The sequence below is a fragment of the Pelobates fuscus genome, chromosome 12, assembly GCF_036172605.1.
Source record: "Pelobates fuscus isolate aPelFus1 chromosome 12, aPelFus1.pri, whole genome shotgun sequence".
NCBI lineage: Eukaryota > Metazoa > Chordata > Amphibia > Anura > Pelobatidae > Pelobates > Pelobates fuscus.
The window spans coordinates 34,765,309-34,793,175 of record NC_086328.1 but is presented as its reverse complement, the minus strand read 5'-3'; the positions used below and the strand labels follow the sequence as shown (position 1 = coordinate 34,793,175).

General features: G+C 43.9%; 1 protein-coding gene and 1 long non-coding RNA gene across 2 annotated transcripts in view; one reads left to right on the top strand and one right to left on the bottom strand.

The window, feature by feature from the left end:
• Nucleotides 1-27,867, top strand: part of LOC134578777 (uncharacterized) — a 495,152-nt gene that overhangs the window by 339,576 nt on the left and 127,709 nt on the right. The gene's annotated exons all lie outside the window — the stretch shown is intronic.
• The window catches only part of CETP (cholesteryl ester transfer protein), a 62,176-nt gene that overhangs the window by 29,181 nt on the left and 5,128 nt on the right, over nt 1-27,867 (bottom strand). Inside the window, exons 2-3 of the mRNA XM_063437910.1 lie at nt 25,351-25,465; nt 12,479-12,610 (exon numbers count right to left, since the gene is read on the bottom strand). Of these exons, the coding sequence (XP_063293980.1) occupies nt 12,479-12,610; nt 25,351-25,465 (247 nt within the window). The remainder of the gene's footprint in view (nt 1-12,478; nt 12,611-25,350; nt 25,466-27,867) is intronic.

The following is a 27,867-nucleotide window of genomic DNA, read 5'->3' as shown; positions in this document are numbered from 1 at the left end:
AGCCTATTCATATAATGAAAGACTATGGGAAAGACTTTAGCTCCATGGCAATTGTACTGTGTGAGTAGGATCTGCGCGCTATTCGGTAGTTTTGTGCGTGCAGATCCCAGCTATCTGGGGATAGGTGAAATGTCTGTGTGTTATGTGTAAATGTGACTTTATGTATTTTAAAGTGTTTTATGTTGTTTTGCAACCATGTGGTTAATGGAGTCTGCCTTTAGTCCTGGGTAATTGGTTTACTTCTCCAATTAACTCCAGGGCAGAAGGGAGGAAACCAGGGTGCATTGTGGGGATGTTTTTCTGCCAGACAGAAAGGAACAAAAGATACTTTTAGTAACTTTTGAACCCCTGGTCGGATTCATGCCATTTTTTAATATGTTGTTCCCCTGAATGGATTGATTGTGGATATGTATTTTTATGTGAATGTGATGTATGGTTTTAAAGTTATGAAAGTTGTGTAAAAGTATATTTTACACTGTATGCATAATGGGATTATGTGTCACACTAAGGGGAGGGGATGTGTGGGAGGTAACATCTATGTCATTGGTTCTTTTATGCCTCCCCCTGGGTGTGGCCTGTATGTGTGAGTTGGAAATAAAAGCCAGGCTGGATGAGCCAGTCCAGAGTTCCTGTTTTAACCTCAAAGTGATGTGTCGTCTCATTATTGGGGGGAAGGATTTATTGCATGCTGTTCCAGTTGACTGCTAGGGGTACAAGCCTATTCGTATGGTTCCTATTCAATGGTCTACAGCATTCATACGCTTGGGAGAATTTAAAGTTTTCTTGGATTCGGTGATTATGGTGTCTGCCAGAGTGCTTGGAGCCCTCAGGAAGCACTAGGAGCATCCATTAACGGAGGTACCAAGTCGGGGTGCCAGGCGATCCGTTACATTGGTGGCAAGCGGTGGGATGGCGTCCTAGTGTGAGGTAAAGCAGCTCAGAGACACTGTTTGGATTTACAAATTGAGGGCAACGCTAGCAGTCGTGCAGCGCCCCTGGGAGCAGACAAGTATGGAAGGTTCTGGCTCTGGAGATGATTGGCTGGCCGAGGTGAGGCAGCGAGTGGCCGAGTATGGGGATGATATACCCATGGAGACACGCCGGGTCATCTGGAACCAGGTCATGGCTGAGCGAAACACAAGGCTGGACCGAGAATTCCGGTTGGCAAAAGAGAGGAAGTATGCTCAGCAGCAGGAGCGGTACAGCAGCCGAGTAGAGGCTGCATCCGAGGAGGTTAGCCGTCTTTCCCTGAGGCGGCGGGAGGAACCCGAAGTGGGGGTCCTCATAGACTGGTCCTGTGAGGAACCACAACAGGCAGGTAGAGATGGGACCAAGGTCTCTCCACCGGGCCCTTACTCACAAATGTTGCGGGGCCTCACGGATTTGTCCTGGGAAGACCCACAGATGGCAGGTGGAGATGGGACTGCGGTCTCTCTACCGGCCCTACAGGGATGCTGGGCAGTCGGCCCAGATCCCCAGCGGCAGTGTGCGTTACAGGGAGCTGAAGGTGCCGTTCTTGCTCCCCAGCGGCAGTCTACGGTGCAGGGAGAGGAGCCTGTTATCCCCTCTCCCCAGCGGCTGAAGGTGTGTAAGGGAGAGGAGTTTGTTATTCCCTCTCCCCAGCGGCAGCGCAGCTCACCAAGGGGAGACAGTAAGCTCCTCACCAGCGCAGATGGGACCGTGGTCTCTGCGCCCTGCCTACAGGGAGTACAGAGGGTCAGCCCTGCTCCCCAGCGGCTGAAAGTGTGTAAGGGAGAGGAGTTTGTTACCCCCTCTCCCCAGCGGCAGCTTAGCACACCAAGGGGAGACAGTAAGCCCCAAACCAGCGCAGATGGGACCGTGGTCTCCGCGCCCAAGTTACAGGGAGCTGAAGGGGCCGTCCTCCCTCCCCAGCGGCAGTGTGATTTGTTGGGGATTGGGAGCCCAGTCTACATTCCCCAGCGGCAGAGTATCCAGCAGGGAATGGAGAGCCCAGCCCCCTTTTCCCCACAGCAGGACTCTGTGCTGGGAGGAGAGACAGTCGGTCTCCCTCCGCAGAGACGGGAAGTATGTATGGGAGAGGAGATTGTTACCACCTCTCCCCAGCGGCGGATCATTAATGTACAGGGAATAGAGAGCCCAGTCTCCATTCCCATTCGGCAGAGTGTTCTAATGGGAGAGGAGCTGGTTACCACCTCTCCCCAGCGGCAGCTTAATGTACCAGGGGGAGACTGTAAGCCCCACACCTGTGCAGATGGGACCGTGGTCTCTGCACTTCCAGCACAGGGGGTAGGGACGGTCGGTCCTGCCCCCCCACAACAGGACTGTTTAGCCAAAGGGGAGACAGTCTGTCTCCAGCAGCAGAGCTGTGTAACTAAAGGGGAGACAGTCGGTCTCCAGCAGCAGAGTTGTGTAACTCAAGGGGAGACAGTCGGTCTCCAGCAGCAGAGCGGTGTAACTCAAGGGGAGACAGTCGGTCTCCAGCAGCAGAGCGGTGTATTTAAAGGGGAGACAGTCTGTCTCCAGCAGCAGAGCTGTGTAACTAAAGGGGAGACAGTCGGTCTCCAGCAGCAGCGCTGTGTAACTCAAGGGGAGACAGTCGGTCTCCAGCAGCAGAGCGGTGTATTTAAAGGGGAGACAGTCGGTCTCCAGCAACCAGGCTCCAACCAGACTACTCCCGTGGTAGTGCTGGCAACAGGACAGAGTACCGCTGGTCTCTGCCCCCTCAGCAACCTACCAAGGCAGCCTACCAGTCCCCCACACAGCCGTGGTGAGGCACCTGAACCTGGACAAGATTCTCCCTCACCCAGGTGTAGTAACTGTTTATTGTGGGTGGGCTGCTCTGCTGTTTCTGTCTTGTGGGTGGGCGGCTGGACTAACAAGGGCACTGACCGGCAGGAGGTCAAGTACCCTGTTAGTCTGGGGGGTAAAGGGGAGAAGTGTGGCGAAACCGACCTCGCCACGTGTCCTTGGAGGGGGCTGATTGCCCGCCTCTTGCCTTTGGACTATGGACCAGACTTTATGGGAATGTGATACCCCAGATAGCCATACCATGGAGCCTATTCATATAATGAAAGACTATGGGAAAGACTTTAGCTCCATGGCAATTGTACTGTGTGAGTAGGATCTGCGCGCTATTCGGTAGTTTTGTGCGTGCAGATCCCAGCTATCTGGGGATAGGTGAAATGTCTGTGTGTTATGTGTAAATGTGACTTTATGTATTTTAAAGTGTTTTATGTTGTTTTGCAACCATGTGGTTAATGGAGTCTGCCTTTAGTCCTGGGTAATTGGATTACTTCTCCAATTAACTCCAGGGCAGAAGGGAGGAAACCAGGGTGCATTGTGGGGATGTTTTTCTGCCAGACAGAAAGGAACAAAATATACTTTTAGTAACTTTTGAACCCCTGGTCGGATTCATGCCATTTTTTAATATGTTGTTCCCCTGAATGGATTGATTGTGGATATGTATTTTTATGTGAATGTGATGTATGGTTTTAAAGTTATGAAAGTTGTGTAAAAGTATATTTTACACTGTATGCATAATGGGATTATGTGTCACACTAAGGGGAGGGGATGTGTGGGAGGTAACATCTATGTCATTGGTTCTTTTATGCCTCCCCCTGGGTGTGGCCTGTATGTGTGAGTTGGAAATAAAAGCCAGGCTGGATGAGCCAGTCCAGAGTTCCTGTTTTAACCTCAAAGTGATGTGTCGTCTCATTATTGGGGGGAAGGATTTATTGCATGCTGTTCCAGTTGACTGCTAGGGGTACAAGCCTATTCGTATGGTTCCTATTCAATGGTCTACAGCATTCATACGCTTGGGAGAATTTAAAGTTTTCTTGGATTCGGTGATTATGGTGTCTGCCAGAGTGCTTGGAGCCCTCAGGAAGCACTAGGAGCATCCATTAACGGAGGTACCAAGTCGGGGTGCCAGGCGATCCGTTACAGCCCCCATCCGCTGCTCATGGGTGGGGGCCGGAGGGGCAGGGAGACAATAGGGCCACCCCCATTTTGTTACTTAGGGCCTGCACCCGCTGGTCATAGGTGGAGGCAGTATGCTCCCCTACCCTTCATTATTACGGCCCTCACCTGCTGCCGTTCCGTGGAATAGCCCCTACACTATGTCCTCCCCGTTAATTATTTTTCTACAAGCCTCACCATAGGGGATCTGTACTAGGTCCCCCATTAATTGATTCGGGTGCTGCTCACTGTTTAATAGACATGCTACCGCGAGTAGGGGCATTTGGGAGATTTTAATTGCCCCTAAAGCTATTATGGGGTCACATTGACCCCCATAGAGTGAGGGAGGACATGGGGGGAGTTAGGAAGAGGCGGGAGCACTGCTCCCTGACGCTTCTATTTTTACATATTACAAGGAGGGAGCTGCAAGCCGGTAGCTCCCTCCTTGTAATAAACTAAACGTACGAACTAAGAGGTATTCGTTGGAAATGTCCATTCATTCGTATTTCTGACGAATTAATTGACAAAATTCCCGTCCGAATGCCCAAGTGTTTAACTGGGCATGCAAGGGAATTTCATAGCGCTATCTAGTTGACGTGTCCCACAGGGACTTCATCTGCCCACACAAAGATGGCGGCGCCCAGGGCCTAGGTTCAGGCATAAAATAAAGTTATTAAAAAAGGTAAATTGGGGTGGCTAGGGACAGTTGGGGGTGACTAGGGGCACTATAAAATGTATTGGAGTTTAAAAAAAACAAAAACAAAAAACGGAAGCAGCCATGACAGTACCGCTTTAAATACTAAATACAATTATAAATGCTATACTGACCATTCTTTGCATAGCATGAAATATTAAGGACAGCCCAACGCTTGCTCTCTCCTCAGTTATTGTTGTGACTGGTGTTATTGCTAAATTATCATTGGTTAAAGGCTCCTAGTGGTGACTATGGCAACCACTGCTTGCTGCAGAGTTATCATTTGGGCACTAGATGATATGTGGTGGTTATCGCCAGGCAGTCCTATTTTTTGCTTCTGGTTGCACCACTAGATAGGAAATAGCTTGAAAACCTTCTGCCTGATAGAACAGGTTCCAGCTGGGGCGTGTCTTGGCCACCATCTTAGATGGCCACGTTTTAGAGAGGCTCCTGGACAAGGGGGGCAATTTCGTCCATAAAGCACCAATTTAATTTAAATGAAGAAATTCTACATATAAATACTAATACCTAATACAATTCGTAACATGGAGAAACTTAAGAAAGTTGAAAAATCCGCACCTGTCACGAAGAAAACGGGAGCAGGAGCTGCTGGGGTGAGTAAGGGTGCCCAGGCTCACTCCCCTGCTTCAAAATCCGGCTCGCGGCTTGTTTCGCCGCTTAAAATATCGTTGGTGGCGCCGGGGAAATCCCTCCCCACCTCCCTCCCGGTCTCCCATGCCAAATCGTATGCCTGTGCGGTCGCGACCCGTTCGCGGCATCCAGAGAGCGGCGGGACCGCGGCCGCACTAGCCGACACCTCTGTGTGCGGCTCAGAGTGCTCCGAGCACTCAGCATGCTCGGAGCACAAAGCTGTGTCTCCCGCGAGCGGCAAGGACCACCCAGCAAGCCGCTCGCGGTCTCAGCATAGAGCAGCCCGGTCACTCACTTACAAAAGTGACCGGGCTGCAAGTAAAGGGGAGGATGGTGTGAGGTCTCGCTCCCCATCGGGATCCTCGGCCTCCAGGTTGTCGGTCCCGGTGGGGGGGGGCTCTGCTATCCGACCCCAAACTCTTAAAGGCACAGTAAGGGCTATGGAAAGCCCAGAGGACCAAAATATGGAAATAGGAGCTGAAATGCTCCAAACAAGTACTTTCTCTGCACTACCACAGAGAAAAGGTCATGATGCCACAACAAAGATGGCTGCCAGACCAGACAGTGTGTATTCCACTCCCAAGATGGCCACTGCCACCTCCAATATGGCTACCACTACGTTTATAGCAGCGACTTACAATCCTAATATGCCACCTGAACTGGCAGATGATCTGCCACCATCAGCAGGCATGATAATACAACTCATTAAAGACTTGAGTCGATCTGAAAAACGACTTTAAGAAAGACTTTGACACTTTGTATGGAGCCATGGAGGGCATTAATCAGCGGACGGAGATAATAGAGAATAGATTGCACTCTCAAGAGCAATCTCACCTGGATTTGGTTGAAACTGTAAAAGAGCTTCAGAAACAAGTATACCAACAGGCGGAAAAATTAGCGGACGCCGAGGATAGAAGTAGGCGTAATAACCTAAGGATCAGGGGGATCCCTGAAAATATAGACTCTCTGGAATTACAAAGTTATTTCCAGGCAATGGTGAAGACAGCTATACCAACTGCTAAAAATACGGATCTGCTACTGGACCCCATCCATAGATTGCCTAAACCTGGTAATGCGCCTGCGGCTGCACCCAAAAATGTGATAGTGAGATTTCACTATTACCACATTAAAGAGGAATTTCTGGGTGCAGTACGCACGTCAGGTCTCACGGGGGACTACAGCGGCATGAAGGTCTTCCAAGACTTCTCTGCCCAAACAATGAGGCGACGCAGAGAATTTCAACTTTTTACTGAGGAACTAAGACGAAGAGGGATAAGATATAGATGGGGATTCCCGGTTAAAGTCCTTTTCCGCATGGATGGCAGGAATTTCATAATCACGTCGCCTGAGGAAGGAATGGAACTTATCCAATCCATGAATAGGAGTCGGGTATCGCCTCATAGACTATCGCCATCTACTCCTCTGCAGGCCAGCAAGAGAAGCAAATCGGACACTTCCTGAGTTTCCAGTTCATAGGGCTACAGTCTTCATTTTCCACGGTCGTAAATCGTTCGACACTTCAAGTTAAGATGTTCTTCCTATCTTCACTAAGGATTTTTTTTTTTCATATATACACGTTTATCTTCATGATTTTTCTCTATTCTCTATTGATTTTTATGGCTTGGTTCTGAGAAAACTTTATCTCTGCAACAGGCTTTCGGGTTCTGCTCCAGTCTGGAGTTTTAGCGGGATTACTTTGGATTTTGACTTGTTTCTCCTGGTTATGACTGTCCTTAGAGTTTGCACACCAATGATTATTTGACATAAGACTTAACGGTTTATTTCAGAAACCGATTTGACCACTTAAACCTTTCCAAACTTTTACAATCGATATTATTTTATGGTCCCTTGTTTTTTTTTTTGTATATCATTACATATTTAATTTTATTAATTTTTTTTTATTGTTCTGTGATTTTTGTCCTTTCAGAATGTCATATTTTACAGCTGCCTCTTTGTTTTTTATTTTTATTTATATATTTTTTTTGTTTATTAATATTGCTCCCCTTGTATCCAGCAGCCTTCTCTCCCCCCAACCTGGGCCTAATACCCTGAGATGGAGAGACTTTTTTTGCTCTCCCTCATGGCCCTTTTTCACTGTTTGTTTATTTCCCCTGATAGGGGTGTATACCCAAGTTTTTTGTACCCCGTTGATATTTTTATTTTTATATTTTCTTTGACCATCCATCCTTTAAAATTTGGTAGAAATGTTTACAGACCACGAATCACAGAAATGCCTCATACAAAAATGCATATTATGTGGCATCAGCGACTTGCACAAATTTGTTCATTTATTCCCGTACACACATGTACACGTCTTGAGTTTGTTGTGACAGTATTGTTGGATGTTTCTTTATTGGAAGGCGGTTGTTCGGACTCTCACAAAGTTGAATGTCCTTTTACTCTTTATCAAGCATTGCTGTTCCATAAATTATGGTTTTAAAATATATGTAATTTAATGTGAGAGGCCTGAACACCGCCCACAAAAGACGCTTACTATTCAAAGAAGCAAAATCCAACAAATCAGATGTCATCTGTGTACAGGAAACGCATTTTAAAAATGATAAAAAACATAAGATTATGTCAAAACTTTTCCCAGTCCAATATCATAGCACTTATAAATCCAAGTCTAGAGGTACATCGATTTTCTTCCACAGGAATGTAGCATGTTCGACGAACAAAGTCATGACGGATGATGAAGGGAGGTATTTAATATGGATAGGTTCACTTAACACTATTGAATATACCATAGTGAACGTGTATTTTCCCAACACCGGTCAGTTGCAGTTCTTCAGGAAATTGATGGACTTAGTGAATGAGAATGTGAGAGGCAGCTTGGTAATGTGTGGCGATACGAATTTTGTTATGGACGGTGAATTGGATAACGCTGGAGAAGACAATGATCAACAACATAGAGGGGACAGCGACAGATTAGCAAACAAATGTTCCAGATACATGATTGAATGTGGTTTATATGATTCCTGGAGACTGATGCATGAGAATGAAAGAGATTTTACGTATTATTCTGTTTCTAAAAATATGTATTCCAGGCTGGACAGGTTTATGGTCCAGAACGCTTTAATTCCGCACATCTTGAAATCTGATATCTTAGACATTAACTGGTCTGACCATGCTCCAATCATAATGCATATTGACGAAATTGTTTCTTCAGCCCCGAATAGATCCTGGAAATTAGGCGATTATCTATTAAACGATGTTGTGAACAGATCATTGACGGAGAAAGCTTTGAGCGATTATTTTTTGGAAAATGCCTCACCCGAGGTTCCTGGCGAGGTGTCTTGGAATGCGCATAAGGCTGTGTTAAGAGGTCATTTTATTTCTAGAGCGTCTCACCTGAAGAAACTTAATAGCAATAATTTAAGAACATTGGAAAAAAGAACTGTACAATTTGAACCAGGCCAATAAATGTGGTCCCTCGTCTTCCATATCAGCAATGATAGGAGAAATTAAGGCTAAAATTAACAAAATTAATTTAGATCGTACATCTCTTATGGTGAGACGTCTCAGGAAAACGTTTTACTTAAAAGGCAACAGGGCCTCTACTCTTTTGGCATCCAAACTCCGGCATGTGAATGCACAATCAAAAATAGCGTATTTACTTGATGATCAGGGGCGAAAAGTGTTTCATCCTACTAAAATAAGTGACATGTTTGCAGAGTATTATAGTAAACTTTATAATTTAGAACGCGATTCGAACCTTACCCAGCCTTCTGCAACAACCATTGATAAATTCTTAGACAGAGTGACATTGCCTCGGTTGTCTCCAGAACACTTGGAGAGTTTAGAATGTGAAATATCATCAAAAGAGATAGCTGAGGCGATTAAACTTATGCCATCCGGAAAAGCCCCTGGTCCCGATGGATTCACTATTTTATATTATAAAACTTTTCAAGAAATTTTGATTCCCCACATGACCAAATTATTCAATTCCTATAAATCCGGGGGAACGATGCCAGAGGAGTCCTTGTGCGCACGAATAGTCACCTTGCCAAAACCAGGAAAAACTCCTGATAGATGCCACAATTTTAGACCCATTTCTCTAATCAATAATGACTCAAAGATTTATTCTAAAGTTCTCGCAAATAGATTAACCAAATTAATCCCATTGCTAATAAATAAGGATCACGTGGGTTTTGTAAAGGATAGACAGGCGCCCGATGGGACTAGAAGATTCATAAACTTGATTCAGCACATCAATATGACCAAAACGCCTTCATTGCTTCTATCTCTAGATGCAGAGAAGGCGTTTGACAGGATACATTGGGGATATTTATGGAGAACGTTAGAAAGATTCAACATACCACTATCCTTTATCACAGCAGTTAAGGCGCTATATTGTGCACCTTCCGCCCATGTCTCGGCTTCCGGTTTCTCGTCTAAAACGCTTTCTCTAACCAATGGGACGAGACAGGGGTGCCCTTTATCCCCAATTCTATTTGTTTTAGCAATAGAACCCCTGGCTGAACTGATTAGAATAACCCCACAAATTGCAGGAATTGCTGTTAAAGAATCCGCTCACAAAATTGGCCTGTTTGCAGACGATATAATTCTAGCTGTCAAAAACCCAAAAGAATCTTTGAGCCACCTCAAAGACATTTTAACTCAATTTGGCGAGATATTGTATTACAAATTAAACGAGTCTAAGTCTCAGGCCCTTCCATTTCATTTAAAAAATTCGGAAACTATTGCCCTTAAGATATTATATTTATTTGATTGGAGAGCTGACTACATGGAATATCTTGGCATTAATTTATGCAAAAATTTGGTAAATATGCATAACCACAACTTGAGGAAAGCATGGTCGGACCTACAAAAGGAGATGGAGAGATGGGGCGGAATGGAACTTTCATGGCTGGGGAGGGTCGCATCTGTTAAGATGACGATACTTCCAAAAATTCTATATTTTTTTAGGACCATCCCTTTGTCCATCCCATTATCATTTTTTAATAAAGTTCATTCGACAATTATGAAGTTCATCTGGGGGAATAGGCCTGCTCGAGTGAAGCTCACTTCCTTGCAGCACCACAAATCGAATGGCGGTATCGGTGTTCCCGATTTCCGCAAATATTATTTCGCCACTAACGCTGCAGTGGCTGTGAGCTTTGGCAATCAGGTTGATAAACCCAGATGGATGGAAATAGAAGAATCCAAAATTTTACCGGTTAGACTGTCGGAATTACCCTGGTTAAATTCTAAGAAAAGACCTGGAATTACTAAGTTATTTTTATCTACCAAGACTACACTTAAGGCCTGGGATATTGTTTTTAAAAATGATCATTCTCCCAGCCTATATAGAGCAATGCCTATTGAGTTATTGAAATATTATATTCCATCCTTAAAAATAGAACTGTTGAAGGAATGCTCTATAACTAATCTTGACAATTTTTTTCACGGCAATGCTATTCTTTCTTTAGAAAAATTGAAACTTAAGTATGGATTAACGAATGTATGTGAGTTGGATTGTAAGGTAATCATTGACAAATTGAAAGAACTATATAAGGTACCTGAATTGGATAAAAACTATAAAACGTTTGAGATGTCTCCATTAGAGAAATCTTTTTTATGCAGCCCCACTAGTAAAGTCATGATATCCTTATGCTACTCGTTTTATAACGCCAAGCCCCTAGTTAAATTAAAACACATGTTGTCATGGGAGACGGAGTTGGGTGCCCAGTACGATCTAGAAGAATGGTTCGTTTTTTTTAAAGCTTTAAAAGGTATTTCGTATTGCACCGACCACTTTGAAAATCATTATAAAATTTTATATCGTTGGTACCTGGCCCCGTCTAGATTGCACAACATGAACAATATGTATTCTGACCGGTGTTGGAGGGATTGTGGGGGTGTGGGCAATATGGCCCATATTTGGTGGTTCTGTCCTAAATTAACTAAATATTGGAAATTGATTCACGACCTAATTATTAAAGTGGACGGAACCATTAGCATTTTAACCTCGGAACTAGCCTTATTTAAAAAACTCCCGGAGTCCATTGATAGAACAGACAAAATAATCATAGGTCACATTTTGATCGCTGCTACATCCTGTTTACCTAGACATTGGAAGTCCCAAGATGTGCCATCTCTCAGGGAAGTTTTTAATTTGATTCTAGAAAACAAGGCACACGAATTATCACATAGAGCTAATATGCGTGGTTTCCCAATATTAAAATACAATTGGGATAAGTGGGAAGAAAAAATCAAAACTGCATATGGTCTTTGACATATTTGTTATTAAAGTGCATTGATGTAAAAACATATTATTTTTATTTTTGCCATATACACTGTTATGCCTATTGTAATACTGGATGGTTACTCTTTTCCATTTCCAAGTTTCCCTTCCCTTCCTACCCCCAATACAATGTTTATATTCTTGTTGTTATACAAATATGTAAAACTTTAATAAAAATTATTTGAAAAGAACAGGTTCCAGCTAAGCTTTTAAATTCAAATGGGTCTACTAATCCCCTGCCCAGAACAAGGCCAAGACTACTGGTTTGAGTGCAAACTTGCACAGCTATATTGGGTCACAAAAATTACTATTTATGCCAGACAGAAATTAGAGGAATATCTAAGGTAAGTGATCACAAGTCAGCACAAATGAGGAACAAGTACAAAATTAAAAATATTGTATAAAACAATTAGCTCCCCCCCCCCCCCCCCCCCTTCCCACCAGGGTTTAAATGACACGTGAGGTCATGTCGTGGCATCAGACACGTCCGTTTAGAGACAACCAGATTGCAAGCTTGTGGAGATAGATTCCCAATGCCTATGAGTTCTAAGAAATACATATGACTCAAAGCCATTCCCAGCATGGATATATTGTGATTGAAGACTGGGGAGAGCAACCTATGCAGTGTCTGCAATGGTCTCCTTAAAATGGATGGGTGAGCGATGGATTAGGAAGGAAAACCAAAATCTGATTAACTGGTCTCTCGTCCCACCTTGTTTGCTCAGAGAAAGGAGTTCTGCTTCAGATCCTCCTTTTAGGTTAGGGATTGTATAGTATTTAGGTAAATAAAATAAGCTTTTTTTTAAAAAAAACTGTATAATGTACATAAAGCAAACTGTTTATAGCAGGTATCAGAAAAATGCATGCACGTCTATATAAATCTCGGACAAATTCACAGTGTGTATGCTAATGTGCATTTTCTTGATCATTGGTGGGTAAATACTTACAACCAGGACCCGTATCCATAGTTCAGGATTCCTTTAATTGACGAGCTTACGTTTTTGATGACAATATTAATAGCATCGTCTTCTCTCAGTTCTACTTCGCTGCTTTCAATTGACAAATTGCTGATCTGGATGCTAAGGTGGAGAGAAACAAATGGCACATTATCTTCTTGGATCCTTAAATCAAATCAGGATGTGTCCCTAAAAACAGCATTCTAGTGACTGAATTGTTGGAGAGTGCCCCAGAAAATGAGGGATCGCCAGCCATCCTGGGTTATTGGCAAGCTTTGGAAATGTACTTGGAGAAATGCTAGGTCCCACTCCAATTTTAAAGCCATTTGCTAGACAGGCACTTTCCCCAGAATGTGTACTGGGATATTAAGTTCAGCTGTCTATTGCTGAAGGAGGTGAGGTTTGTGCCATAGCCAGCATTGACCTCTATAGCTGTTCCTTTGGAGTCCTCACATGACCTAAAGGGACACTATATTTACCAGAACAGCTACAGCTTATTGTATTTGTTCTGGTGAGTAGAATCATTACCTTCAGGCTTTTTGCAGCAAACATTGTCTTTTCAGAGAGCATGCAGTGTTTACATTACAGCCTAGGGAGAACTCCAGTGGACACTCCTCAGATGGCGGCTAGAGATGCTTCCTAGGGCAGTGCTGCACATTGTGCATCCTTGACATTCAGTGTCCCCACCCTCTGTATGGAGACACAAAACTTTCATCATAGAGATGCATTAATTCAATTCATTTCTATGAGGAGGTGCTGATTGGCCAGGGTTGTGTTCGCTTGTACGGGCTCTGCCTCTGATCTGCCTCCTTGACAGTTTAAGCCAACCCTATGGACAAGCATTGTGATTGGATCAGAGGATCACTTCTGATAATGTCAACCAAGCAGGCAGATCAGGGGCACAGGCAGCAGCTGCAGACTTGAATACAAGGTAATAACTATATTTAGCGAGGCAAGGGAGGGCCATGGGGGCTAGATGGTGATTTTAACAGTATAGGGTTAGGAATACATGTTTGAGTTCCTGACCCTATAGTGTTCCTTGAACAAAACAAATAAAAGATCTTGGATTTCATGGTCCACATTAACATATGGTGAAAAAATATTGTGAAGAAATCCCTCTTTTTATACAATATTTCTTCCCTATTCATTCGGTAGATCTAACTACCGAACAAAGACCACCCCCCTGGCTCATTAAACTTCAAAGACTGCTTCAATTGAACCCTCTATCTGTGCGGCCAGCGTTCGTACTACCGAACGCCACGTGGCTGAGAAAACCGCGGCCATCTTTTTTCAGGCGAACAAAGGTAGCGGGACTTGGTTGTCGAGTGTCTGGAACTAAAATCGGACACTCGACTTCCCAAACACCGGTCTCAAACACTTGAACGCTGGATCTATATTTACCAAATAGCTAGAAGAGCGCTATTCGGTACTTTTGTGCATACGAATGAGGGGAACAATCGCTGCTAAGAGCCAGGGGAATCCATTTGTGTAATTGTTCGGTTTTTACCCCTTTTCTTAGACCGGCAAAACCACCCAAACTCCTGGAACTGTTTTGGGCAGCCAGCTCACAGTTACCCGGTAACAAAGGACTTCCACACTTTTTGAGAACCCCTGAACCGATCTGGGTGAAATTTTAAATATGTTGGTCATCCAGATCGGGGCTATCAGGGGACATATTATTTGTGGGGATACACCATGTATAAAGGGGTGTTCTGAGTATTGGGGAAAATTAGATTTTTCTGCCTGGAGATAATCAAGTTATTACTTTATCAGACTTGATTATCTCCAGGACCAGGGGAGGGAGTTGTATGTTTGTGCTGGGTGTGTTTTACTGTTTCCCTGTAACTGATTGGTTATTCTGTGTCCCTCCCTGTGGAATGTCCCCTTGCATGGGGACTTGCATAAAAGCCTTTGTGTGGTCATTAAGACAGTTCTGTTGTACCCTTCTTCTTCACTTCGGCTGATGTTTGGGAATTCGTATGCTTTATTAAGGGAATTATCTTCTAAAGCTATTTGTATTCATATGGACCGTCTATTTCAACTACCGAATGGAGAGCTATATATTTACTGATGCTCTGGCGGTTCGGGAGGAAACTACCGAATGAGGTTTAAATATACTTGCTCAAAGTGAAAGCCTAGTGTCAAGGTATCAAGGCAGTGAAGGGGTTAACCCTACGTGAAAATTGGTGAACAAAAAGAGCAAAGAGCACTGCCTATAGAGTATATATTGGTATATACAGCTATATTGATTTAAAGTAAAAATAAAAATAAGAAATATATTTATTGGTGAACAAGATACAAGGTGATTATTTCATACATCTACTCCTGAGCCGTCTGTATAGATACATACAGGGGCATACAGAGATGCTATGCAGAAATAAAAAGGTTTGACGCGCGTTTCGCCGGTAAGGCGGCTTTTCAAGGGGAACGAGATCGTGTAACAGTGGGCTATTAAATAGGGCGCCCAAACCTATAATTGGAATCACGAGAACGTCGACGTCATCAGTCAGGTCTGACGGGAGACGGTGGCCCAGAGGGGTCATAATACTCCGTACAAATTCTGTTTGCATTGTGTTTCACAAACAGTGAAACCGATATACCGATATGTATCTAATAAATAGACACATAATGTAGAGGAGCAAAAGGCATGTACACAGTAAGTGACATACCTAAAACCTGTTACATATATATAGAGCTCATAATGCTCGATCGATAAATTCTGCTCCTTTACATGATAGAGTGTTTGTAATTCATCTACAGAATTAGATATGTTTTTGTAAAGCATGAGACGTAAGGGGCTTGATTCAGACCTTTATTCTATACATTATTTACAAATTGTGATGCTTGCAATGTATATGGCTATTGCATCGGTAAATAACTAGATCCCATCCATATGTCGTGGTAGATAGTATCCCGTTTGAACATATAATATGTGATGTTTGTGTATCCTATAAAATCCATATGTACATGTATTTATACTGGGAGGTCATTTATACCGTGGGAGATCCATAAGAATAATAATAATAATAATACAGCCACAAACCCGTCCAAAGGATTGTCCTCTTTTCTAGGGGGTCGGGAAGATGTTAGGTATGGTATACTAATCGATACCGTAGTCTCATGAAGAGAACACGAGGTGCATTATCTCATGTTCAATACGTTTTACAACAAACATATAGGGAAATCAATGGCATATATGCTATATATTAGTAGACGTTCTTGGTTATTGGTAATTTCTGCAAAGATCTTATAATTAGAAGAAATTATGATGTTCAAAGGATCATTAAAAATAATTGGTAAAATACTGAAATTTATAATGTAATATGTATAGATAATTAATTATGATCATGAAGTGCCAGTCATGATGACTGAGAAAGTTATATAAATTTTACATGAATCTAGAGGTATAGCAATTGGATATAGTTAATGTATGAAGGGTGTATAGTTGAACTCCTCGTTGAGTCCCTGAGGGGCGAGGGTTCTAAAGGAATATATCCATTTAGATTCTTTTTGAAGTAATTGCTGATTGAAGTTCCCTTTCCTAGGGTTAGGGATCAGCTTTTCAATGGCCTGGAATTTCAGATTGTCAGTATTGCCTTGGTGAAAGTTTATGATATGCCTTGCCACAGGGGTAGGTGTGATGGTGTTCTTTACAGAATTAATATGCTGAAGGATCCTTCGACGAAAAGGTTGAATGGTTTTGCCAATGTACTGGATGTTGCATGTACATGTGATCAGATATACTAGACGAGTGGTACTGCAATTGACCAGTGCATTGGTCTTAATGATAATTTTTGATTGCGTGGACGTAGTTGACTTGGAGGGGGTAATGAACGGGCAGGCTTTACAGTGGCCACACCTGTAAGTGCCCTTTGTGTTGGTGAGCCAATTAGGCTCAGTTGGAATAGGAGCCAGGAAGCTGTGAACTAAGTAGTCTTTCAGGTTCCTTGATCTACGGACCGTGATCGCTGGATAGCAAGGTAATGACTTTTTCAACACAGGGTTATGTGTAAGGATCGGCCAGTGATTAGACAGAGTTTGTGTCATCTTTCCCCAGCCACCGTCAAAGGTGGCGATACATCTCGGGGTCAAAGAATTGGTTTTTGAGCGTGTAGTCTTCAAACTTTCCACTCTATTTGTACCACTGGCCCGTTGGTATGCCTTTTTTAGAACCCTGTTTGGATATCCCAATGCCTTGAAACGAAGTTTCAATGATTGGCATTCTTGGTAGTATGCTGAGTCCTCAGAGCAATTTCTTCTTGCCCTTAAGTATTGGCCATAAGGGATTGATGCTTTCAACTTATAAGGATGGTGACTCTCCCAATGCAGGAGGCTATTTGTTGAAGTTAGCTTTCTGAAGAGCTCAGTTTGAATAGTACCGTCCTCCATCAGGAGGATCTTTAGGTCGAGGAAGACCAGTTCTTTTTCATCTATGACATGTGTGAGTGATAGGTTAATAGTGTTGTCATTTAGAGTTTTAACAAAATCTTCAAATGTCTTAATTGAACCTGTCCACAGTATAAACACATCGTCGATATATCTGTACCACTTTAGAATATATTTGTGGTACAGATTATATCGTGGGTCATTCCATATTTTGTCCTCCCACCACCCTAAGAAGAGGTTTGCGTAGGTGGGGGCACAAGTCGTACCCATCGCAGTCCCGGTCTCCTGCAAATAGTATTTGCCATTGAATAATATGTAGTTATGCGTCAAGATGAATTCTAATAGCGACATGATAAAGGAGATTTGTGCTTCGTCGTATGCTACTGATTCAAGAAATGAGCGACATGCTTGTATACCTATTGTATGTGGGATATTGCTATATAAGGATACAACATCCAAGCTCGCTAATAAGGTATACGGTGGTACCTGAAGTCCTTCCAAAATCAGTAATGTGGACTTGGTGTCTTGTATATAGGATGGTAGGCCTATAACAAATGGATGCAGAATTTTGTCGACATATTTGCTAGCTCGCTCAGTCAGACAGTTATTGCCTGATATGATCGGTCTCCCTGGAGGTGTTCTGATGTCCTTATGCACTTTCGGTAAGCAGTATAGAGTTGCTACCGTTGGGTGCTTGTGTGGTAATAGGTACTTGTATTCGTCTATGTTAATAATTTTATCATCCAACGCTTTTTTAAGTAAGGAATCCAAGTCTTTAATGTACCTTTCAGTGGGATCCTCAGGGAGAACGTCAATGTACATGTCCCGGTTGAGTAGGACGATGTTCCCCCCTTTATCTGCAGGTTTTATGACAATGTTACTCGACATTGTCAGTTCTTCAAGGGCTTTCCGTTCAGTGGTAGATAGATTATTGTCCAGTGGGCGTACAGATTGCATTTTTTGCAACTCGCTAGTAGTCATTTCTACAAATAGATCTATATGTGGGGTATCTTTCAAATTTGGGGTAAACCAGCTCTGTGGTTTTAAATTCGTCAGGGATCTGGATGGATTCTGTTCCTCCAGTAAACCTGTCAGTATCTTTGAAAGTTCAAAATCCTCCAAACTTAGACCCAGATCATTTGCCATTAGTGCATCTTTTTTAGAATGCATCAAGTTTAATGCTAGCTTTCTGCCAAATAAGTTAATGTCCTTTGACCATTCAAAACTATTGTAGCCTGGGGTTGGTACGAAGGTGAGACCTTTGCTTAGAAGCAAAATATGATTGGGTTTTAACGGGAAATCAGAGAGATTGATGATCCTGTTACATGTCAGAATCTCTGACCCCGTCCCTGTCGCTTGTAGGCCCAACGGTCCCTGTCCCTTAGGCGTCCCCTCTGCTCCCGAGGGGGATCCTGACCTTCAAAAAGAATCTAAATGGATATATTCCTTTAGAACCCTCGCCCCTCAGGGACTCAACGAGGAGTTCAACTATACATGTGCATGACACATCTGAATAACGAACTAAATTATAGCGTTCTCCCTGAGGATCCCACTGAAAGGTACATTAAAGACTTGGATTCCTTACTTAAAAAAGCGTTGGATGATAAAATTATTAACATAGACGAATACAAGTACCTATTACCACACAAGCACCCAACGGTAGCAACTCTATACTGCTTACCGAAAGTGCATAAGGACATCAGAACACCTCCAGGGAGACCGATCATATCAGGCAATAACTGTCTGACTGAGCGAGCTAGCAAATATGTCGACAAAATTCTGCATCCATTTGTTATAGGCCTACCATCCTATATACAAGACACCAAGTCCACATTACTGATTTTGGAAGGACTTCAGGTACCACCGTATACCTTATTAGCGAGCTTGGATGTTGTATCCTTATATAGCAATATCCCACATACAATAGGTATACAAGCATGTCGCTCATTTCTTGAATCAGTAGCATACGACGAAGCACAAATCTCCTTTATCATGTCGCTATTAGAATTCATCTTGACGCATAACTACATATTATTCAATGGCAAATACTATTTGCAGGAGACCGGGACTGCGATGGGTACGACTTGTGCCCCCACCTACGCAAACCTCTTCTTAGGGTGGTGGGAGGACAAAATATGGAATGACCCACGATATAATCTGTACCACAAATATATTCTAAAGTGGTACAGATATATCGACGATGTGTTTATACTGTGGACAGGTTCAATTAAGACATTTGAAGATTTTGTTAAAACTCTAAATGACAACACTATTAACCTATCACTCACACATGTCATAGATGAAAAAGAACTGGTCTTCCTCGACCTAAAGATCCTCCTGATGGAGGACGGTACTATTCAAACTGAGCTCTTCAGAAAGCTAACTTCAACAAATAGCCTCCTGCATTGGGAGAGTCACCATCCTTATAAGTTGAAAGCATCAATCCCTTATGGCCAATACTTAAGGGCAAGAAGAAATTGCTCTGAGGACTCAGCATACTACCAAGAATGCCAATCATTGAAACTTCGTTTCAAGGCATTGGGATATCCAAACAGGGTTCTAAAAAAGGCATACCAACGGGCCAGTGGTACAAATAGAGTGGAAAGTTTGAAGACTACACGCTCAAAAACCAATTCTTTGACCCCGAGATGTATCGCCACCTTTGACGGTGGCTGGCGAAAGATGACACAAACTCTGTCTAATCACTGGCCGATCCTTACACATAACCCTGTGTTGAAAAAGTCATTACCTTGCTATCCAGCGATCACGGCCCGTAGATCAAGGAACCTGAAAGACTACTTAGTTCACAGCTTCCTGGCTCCTATTCCAACTGAGCCTAATTGGCTCACCAACACAAAGGGCACTTACAGGTGTGGCCACTGTAAAGCCTGCCCGTTCATTACCCCCTCCAAGTCAACTACGTCCACGCAATCAAAAATTATCATTAAGACCAATGCACTGGTCAATTGCAGTACCACTCGTCTAGTATATCTGATCACATGTACATGCAACATCCAGTACATTGGCAAAACCATTCAACCTTTTCGTCGAAGGATCCTTCAGCATATTAATTCTGTAAAGAACACCATCACACCTACCCCTGTGGCAAGGCATATCATAAACTTTCACCAAGGCAATACTGACAATCTGAAATTCCAGGCCATTGAAAAGCTGATCCCTAACCCTAGGAAAGGGAACTTCAATCAGCAATTACTTCAAAAAGAATCTAAATGGATATATTCCTTTAGAACCCTCGCCCCTCAGGGACTCAACGAGGAGTTCAACTATACACCCTTCATACATTAACTATATCCAATTGCTATACCTCTAGATTCATGTAAAATTTATATAACTTTCTCAGTCATCATGACTGGCACTTCATGATCATAATTAATTATCTATACATATTACATTATAAATTTCAGTATTTTACCAATTATTTTTAATGATCCTTTGAACATCATAATTTCTTCTAATTATAAGATCTTTGCAGAAATTACCAATAACCAAGAACGTCTACTAATATATAGCATATATGCCATTGATTTCCCTATATGTTTGTTGTAAAACGTATTGAACATGAGATAATGCACCTCGTGTTCTCTTCATGAGACTACGGTATCGATTAGTATACCATACCTAACATCTTCCCGACCCCCTAGAAAAGAGGACAATCCTTTGGACGGGTTTGTGGCTGTATTATTATTATTATTATTCTTATGGATCTCCCACGGTATAAATGACCTCCCAGTATAAATACATGTACATATGGATTTTATAGGATACACAAACATCACATATTATATGTTCAAACGGGATACTATCTACCACGACATATGGATGGGATCTAGTTATTTACCGATGCAATAGCCATATACATTGCAAGCATCACAATTTGTAAATAATGTATAGAATAAAGGTCTGAATCAAGCCCCTTACGTCTCATGCTTTACAAAAACATATCTAATTCTGTAGATGAATTACAAACACTCTATCATGTAAAGGAGCAGAATTTATCGATCGAGCATTATGAGCTCTATATATATGTAACAGGTTTTAGGTATGTCACTTACTGTGTACATGCCTTTTGCTCCTCTACATTATGTGTCTATTTATTAGATACATATCGGTATATCGGTTTCACTGTTTGTGAAACACAATGCAAACAGAATTTGTACGGAGTATTATGACCCCTCTGGGCCACCGTCTCCCGTCAGACCTGACTGATGACGTCGACGTTCTCGTGATTCCAATTATAGGTTTGGGCGCCCTATTTAATAGCCCACTGTTACACGATCTCGTTCCCCTTGAAAAGCCGCCTTACCGGCGAAACGCGCGTCAAACCTTTTTATTTCTGCATAGCATCTCTGTATGCCCCTGTATGTATCTATACAGACGGCTCAGGAGTAGATGTATGAAATAATCACCTTGTATCTTGTTCACCAATAAATATATTTCTTATTTTTATTTTTACTTTAATTTAAATATACTTGGTTTCCTTACAAATATATCTAAATACGTATACACGTTTGTAATGATGGCGGCACAACACAGAAAAGATAACCCTGGGGAATATCATAACAAGAGGGCTAAAATGATCTCAAGCAGGGCCGGCCTTAGGCATTTGGGCGCCCTGTGCAAAAAATCTTCACAGCGCCCCCCCCCCCTCCCCCACTCCTTACCCCTTCCCACACACCCTGTCACACACACACAGGCAGGCAGACAGCCACACACAAACACACACACAGACATAGAATGTGACGGCAGATAAGAACCATTCGGCCCATCTAGTCTGCCCAGACAGTCACACATAGGCAGTCACACACAAACACACACACACAGGCAGACAGCCACACACACAGCCACACACAAACACACAGGCAGACAGCCAAACACACAGAGGCAAACAGCCACACACACACACACAGTCACACACACACAGACAAACAGTCAAACACACACAGACAAACACACACTGTCAGACAGCCACACACACACAGACAGACAGACACACACACACACACACTGGCAGACAGTCACACACACACACACGCAAACAGTCACACACACACACACGCGCAGACAGTCTCACACACACACAAACATAGGCAAACAGTCACACACACACAGGCAGACAGCCACACACACACAGTCAGACACACACACTCACTAACAGACACAGACACACTAACAGACACAGACACACTAACATACACAGACACACTAACATACACAGACACACACTAACAGACACAGACACACACTAACATACACAGACACACTAACATACACAGACACACACTAACATACACAGACACACACTAACAGACACAGACACACACTAACATACACAGACACACACTAACAGACACAGACACACACTAACATACACATACACACACTAACATACACACACACTAACAGACACACACACACACACACTAACAGACACAAACTAACATACACACACACACACACACACACTCACCCACATTAACACATTTTTTAAAATTTATTTAGACCCCCCCCCCCCGCCTCCTTACCTTTGGGAATGCTGGGGGGGGGTCTCTTCCTCCCTGGTGGTCCAGTGGCTGCTGGGCTGGGTGGTCGGGCGGGCGGGCGGGCGGCCGGCGAGGGAGCACTTCCCCTGAGCTGTTTGCTCAGCTCCCTCGCGCGCCGCAGAGTAGGCTGGGAGCCGGAATATGACGTCATATTCCGGCTCCGCCTCCCAGCCTCACTCTGCGGCCGGCGAGGGAGCTGAGCAAACAGCTCAGGGGAAGTGCTCCCTCGCCGGCCGCCCGCCCGCCCGATCGCCCGATCGCCCAGCAGCCAGGCATGTCTGTTAGCCGCAAGGCTAACAAGACATTTGCCCTGGGCATTTGGGGGCGGCTTTTTTTGCCGCCCCCTGGAAAATGCCGCCCAAGGCAAATGTCTTGTTAGCATTGCGGCTAACAGACATGCCGTGTGAGCTATGCGGCCGCAGGGCGCCCCCTGCACCATGGCGCCCTGTGCGGCCGCACAGCTCGCACACCCCTAAGGCCGGCCCTGATCTCAAGGGACATACCACCTATATGGTTCCATAAAACAGTTAATCACCCCCAAAAGATTTAATATAGTATAGTAAGATAATAAAAATAACCAATAGGTGGCAGTCTGACAAATCTCCCCCATTGTATTTTATTTAGTTATATAACAAGTGTCGTTATCTACAAAAGTGGAGCAAAGTTCTAAAAGGAGGACAATATGGCAGCCTACAGTAATAATGACCTGATGGCCCATATCTTTTCTCTAGTGTCATAATCTCCTTGTAGTAAATAAACAGAAACATTGAGGTAAAAGACTTTTATCTGGGGAGGGGTGATGCCTGACACCCAAGATGGCTAGACGTGTATATTAGCAGCTCCGGCAAATTTGATCTTTAAAGGGAAACTCCAGTGCCAGAAAAACAATCCGTTTTTCTGGCACTGGAGGGTCCCTCTCCCTCCCACCCACCAATCCCCGGTTACTGAAGGGGTGAAAACCCCTTCAGTGACTTACCTGGGACAGCGGCGATGTCCCTCGCCGCTGTCTCCGCCTCCGCGACGCTCCTCCTAGTGATTACGTCGGCCGGTGGGCGAGACTAATCTCGCTCACCGGCCGAGGAGACCTAATGCGCATGCGCGGAAATTCCGCGCATGCGCATTACGTCTCCCCATAGGAAAGCATTGAAAAATCATTTCAATGCTTTCCTATGGGGTTTTGAGCGACGCTGGAGGTCCTCACACAGCGTGAGGACGTCCAGCGACGCTCTAGCACAGGAAACCTGTGCTAGAACCCAGGAAGTGACCTCTAGTGGCTGTCTAATAGACAGCCACTAGAGGTGGAGTTAACCCTGCAATGTAAATATTGCAGTTTATGAAAAACTGCAATAATTACACTTGCAGGGTTAAGGGTAGTGGGAGTTGGCATCCAGACCACTCCAATGAGCAGAAGTGGTCTGGGTGCCTGGAGTGTCCCTTTAACCCTGCCTTAACTACTTCACTGTGACTAAAAACAGCCAAGAGCACAGAGCAATCAGCTAAGCAACTTAGGGGACACTCCTGGTCCCAGAAAGTGCCACTCCGACAAGCAAATTTAACGTTTGGCCTTGCGGCCAAGCAAGTCTGGCAGCCCTTTGGCTGGGAGAGGCGGCCGATCTCCCTCCTAGGGTTGCGGGACTCCAATCAACTCTCCTACAGCCAAGTAACCTCCCCTCCTCCCTTTGGACCAATGGGGGATATCCTGGTCTCCACTGGGAAAACTTGCCTCTCTATAGCAATGGCTACGACTTCAGCTGACCCTGCGGACACGAGAGCCATCCAAGATGGCTGTCGCCCTGCAGCCTCCCCCTAGTCAACTGGGCCTACAGAGTTTGGCATGGCGGGAACAATTCGAGGTCGTAATTGATTGTATGTGTCAGGAGTTCTGGCTTCGCATGAGCAATTGCTCATGTGCTCCTATCCCATCTGCTCAGGCCTCCGACCACAAGAGCGCACAGGGAATAGAGAAGATCGTCTCTCCCTCACCCACTGGCTGCACAGTGTTCCCGTAGAGCAAAACCTGTTCCACGTGGCATCATGCTCCCAATACCGATGAGGCAGCTGGAGAAGAGATCGAAACAGGTGGCACGCCATAAGACCAGTCTCCGACGGTACCGCCATTCACCCAGACCAAGATCCACATGGGGTCGTCTCCATCCACTCAGCTCACACACTGGGGATGCTCATGGCTGGTATAAGTGGCTCTCACACACAGAGGACTCCCGGGGCCCTGTTTGGGTCACTGGATATGACTGGAGCAGCAAGCCAAGTGGTATGAATCAAGCAGAGGACTGTCTGGGGACTATGGGACTTATCCCTCTCCTATGTGGTGGATGCTGTTGGGCTGGCATCGGCTGAATGGATACATGTGGGGCCTACATAGCTTAGCTTATCTCACTCTTATATGAAGTCTCACTCTATTTAGGAGTACCAAGTGGTATTGATTTCCTTTTACATAGTCCTGCAGTTTGTTTTATTTTGCCTTTACACTCTAGTATCTCAGTGTACAGCTTCTCAGTGTACATGTCCGTACACACTCGATGTTTGTACCTTGTTTAACACCAGCTCATACCAACTCTAGTACATGACATACCCTAGAATTCCATAGTTTACTGAGAATCATCTGCAGGTGTAATGGTTATCTCGTTTTATTATTTTTCATACTTCTTTAAATTAAGTGCATATATCTTGTCAAGTCATACATTGTACTGCAATTTAGTTTGATTTATATTATCTTGTGGATATGACACTCCAAACATGCCTGACTATCACTGCACTAAAAAAAAAAAAAAAAGACTTTAATCTCTGTTTGGCTCACTCGACATCAGATCAGAGTCTCTATTACATACCTGAGCCATTCATAGTTACTAGATATGTCTTCTCATATACATTACAAGACTGAGACACAATGAGACTTACTTGGTTAGACCATATGTCACTTTTCCCAAAAACCTGACGCCTCTCTCTCCATTTATGTCCGGAATTGACGCGTGTCGAAATGCAGCCTGGATAACTTGCGCAGTCTGTTCGTTCACTGATGGGGAACAAGGGCAAGTAAGGGTGAGATCTGGTGTTTCTGATGTCAATGGCCCCAAGATATTCAGAATACTTTCTCCACACATACAGGGACAGGACATTACAGACATTTGGATCTTGTACCCAGATAAAATTACCATCTAAACTTTACTTAATAAGTAATAACGTAAAATCTAAGGTATTAATTAAGTACATGTTTTGCGCTAGTGAAAACTAAGTGTAAGTGTATACAGCGATAGTCATGAGTTTTTTTTCCCTTCAAAACATACTGTGCGATAATGTGATATATACACAACACACCAGGTCTCCCAACAGTTCTGATTTCGGAGGGGCAGTGCACTATTTTAGATCCTCCATATAAGGGAAAATGCCTGAGCGTCAGAGAGATTATAGTGAGCAGTCTTCATTGACTTAAAGGCTCTAGTAGGGAGCCGAAACATTTATTTATCGAGCAGTTTAGGTCTTATCCTGCCATCCTGACTTTTTTTCCTTGGTGATCCACTTTTATGGACAAGCGGGAGCTATCCCCAAAAAGCATAGCCCGAGTGCATCATTAGAATCTCGCTTTACAGTTAGGGAACTAGAACCCAACAAAGATCACTGAAAACCTCAGTGAGCCAGCCTGGGTAATTGGAAGATAACCTGGTATGCATTTATACTTATTTTGCTGACCTATTTATTTGGATGGACCAGCCCCCTTTACTGGGTGGTATTAGTGATGCAGTTTGCCTTTTACCCTGCCCATAGGCATCCAGTGGCATCGCTGGGGGGGGGGGGGCAGAGCTCCCCCTAAATCATGCAGTGCCCCCCCAATTGAAATTGAAGTCAGGAGCATTGCGTCTCCCTTCTTAAGCTGCAGCAGCACTGTCACTGTGGAACTGTGTTCTACCCTTTTCCCACGTGCAACCACAGGGAGCACTGTGCTGGGGGGACTTCTTCCTGGGTCATAGAGTGCAGTGCAGGGGAGAGACAGGGAGAGGAAGCTCAGCTCTGCACAGAGGCATCCGGGCACACTGTGTCTTTTGGCCAGCCTAAGGCACACCTGTGCAATAGTCGTGCTGTCTAATCAGCATCTTGATATGCCACACCTGTGAGGTGGATGGATTATCTCAGCAAAGAATAAGTGCTCACTAACACAGATTTAGACAGATTTGTGAACAATATTTGAGAGAAATAGGCCTTTCGTGTACATAGAAAAAGTCTTAGACCTTTGAGTTCAGCTCATGAAAAATGGGGGCAAAAATAAGTGTTGCGTTTATAATTTTGTTCAGAGAGTGTGTGTGTGTGTGTGTGTGTATATATATATATATATATATATATATATATATATATATATATATGCACACACACGGTTTAAAAGAGCCCCCTTCTTTTGTCCCTGGCCCCTTAATGTGCCCCCCCTAAGTATAAATCCTGGAGATGCCATTGAAGGCATCCTGCTGTACATGAAGCTGATCTTGGGGGTTATAACACACCAATGTGTTTTTTTTTGTTTTTGTTTTTGTTTTACTGCGCACTTAAAAGTGAACATTTATTTTTTTAGTAGATTTACAAAAATTCATATCCCATTGTTTTATTACTGTGTAGCTCAGTGATCATCTAGTTAGTATATGCCATGCAGTTTTAATACTGTTATTCTTTGATACATACCACTCATTACCAGGGCCAGATTAACATAGGGGCTGATGGAGCTGCAGCTCCAGGCCCGTGGAAAAGGCCCATTTTTTTACCCACTACTCTTAGGTTTGCCACCTGACTGGTATTTTACTGGCACAGCCGGTATTTGAGGTTGCCTGGCTGTGCCGGTATTGCAGTAATACCGGCAATACAAATGCATGTATTTTTCTCAGCATAAATGGAGATTACTACATGGGACGAATGGTTCTTATCTGCCATCACATTCTATGTTTCTGTGTAACTCTGCAATACCAGCACCGGCCAGTAGGGGTCACTTTGTGTGGAGAGAGGCAGCGATAGGAAGTTACAGCATTTCCCTCTATACTACTTACTGATCCGTGGGGGAGCAGATACACAGCACAAAGAGTCCAGACAGCAGCTCTACAGCTCAGGTAAGTGAGGCATGGGGGGAAAGGTATCAGGGAGACATGGGGACACTGAGACACTAGGGGACACATGGCTACACAGACACTAGGGGACACTGGGAGACCTGGGGACACTGGAAAACATGGGGACATTGAGACACATGGTGACGCTGTGAGACATAGGGACATTGGGAGACACGGAGACACTAGGGACACAGTGTCCCCATGTCCCCCAGCCAGTGTCCCTAGTGGCTCAGTGTCCCCGTAGCTCCCAGTTTCCCCTAGTCTTCCAGTGTCCCCAAATGTCTGTGTCCCCATGTCTATGTCCACAAGTGTCCCCATGTCTCCCATTGTCCCT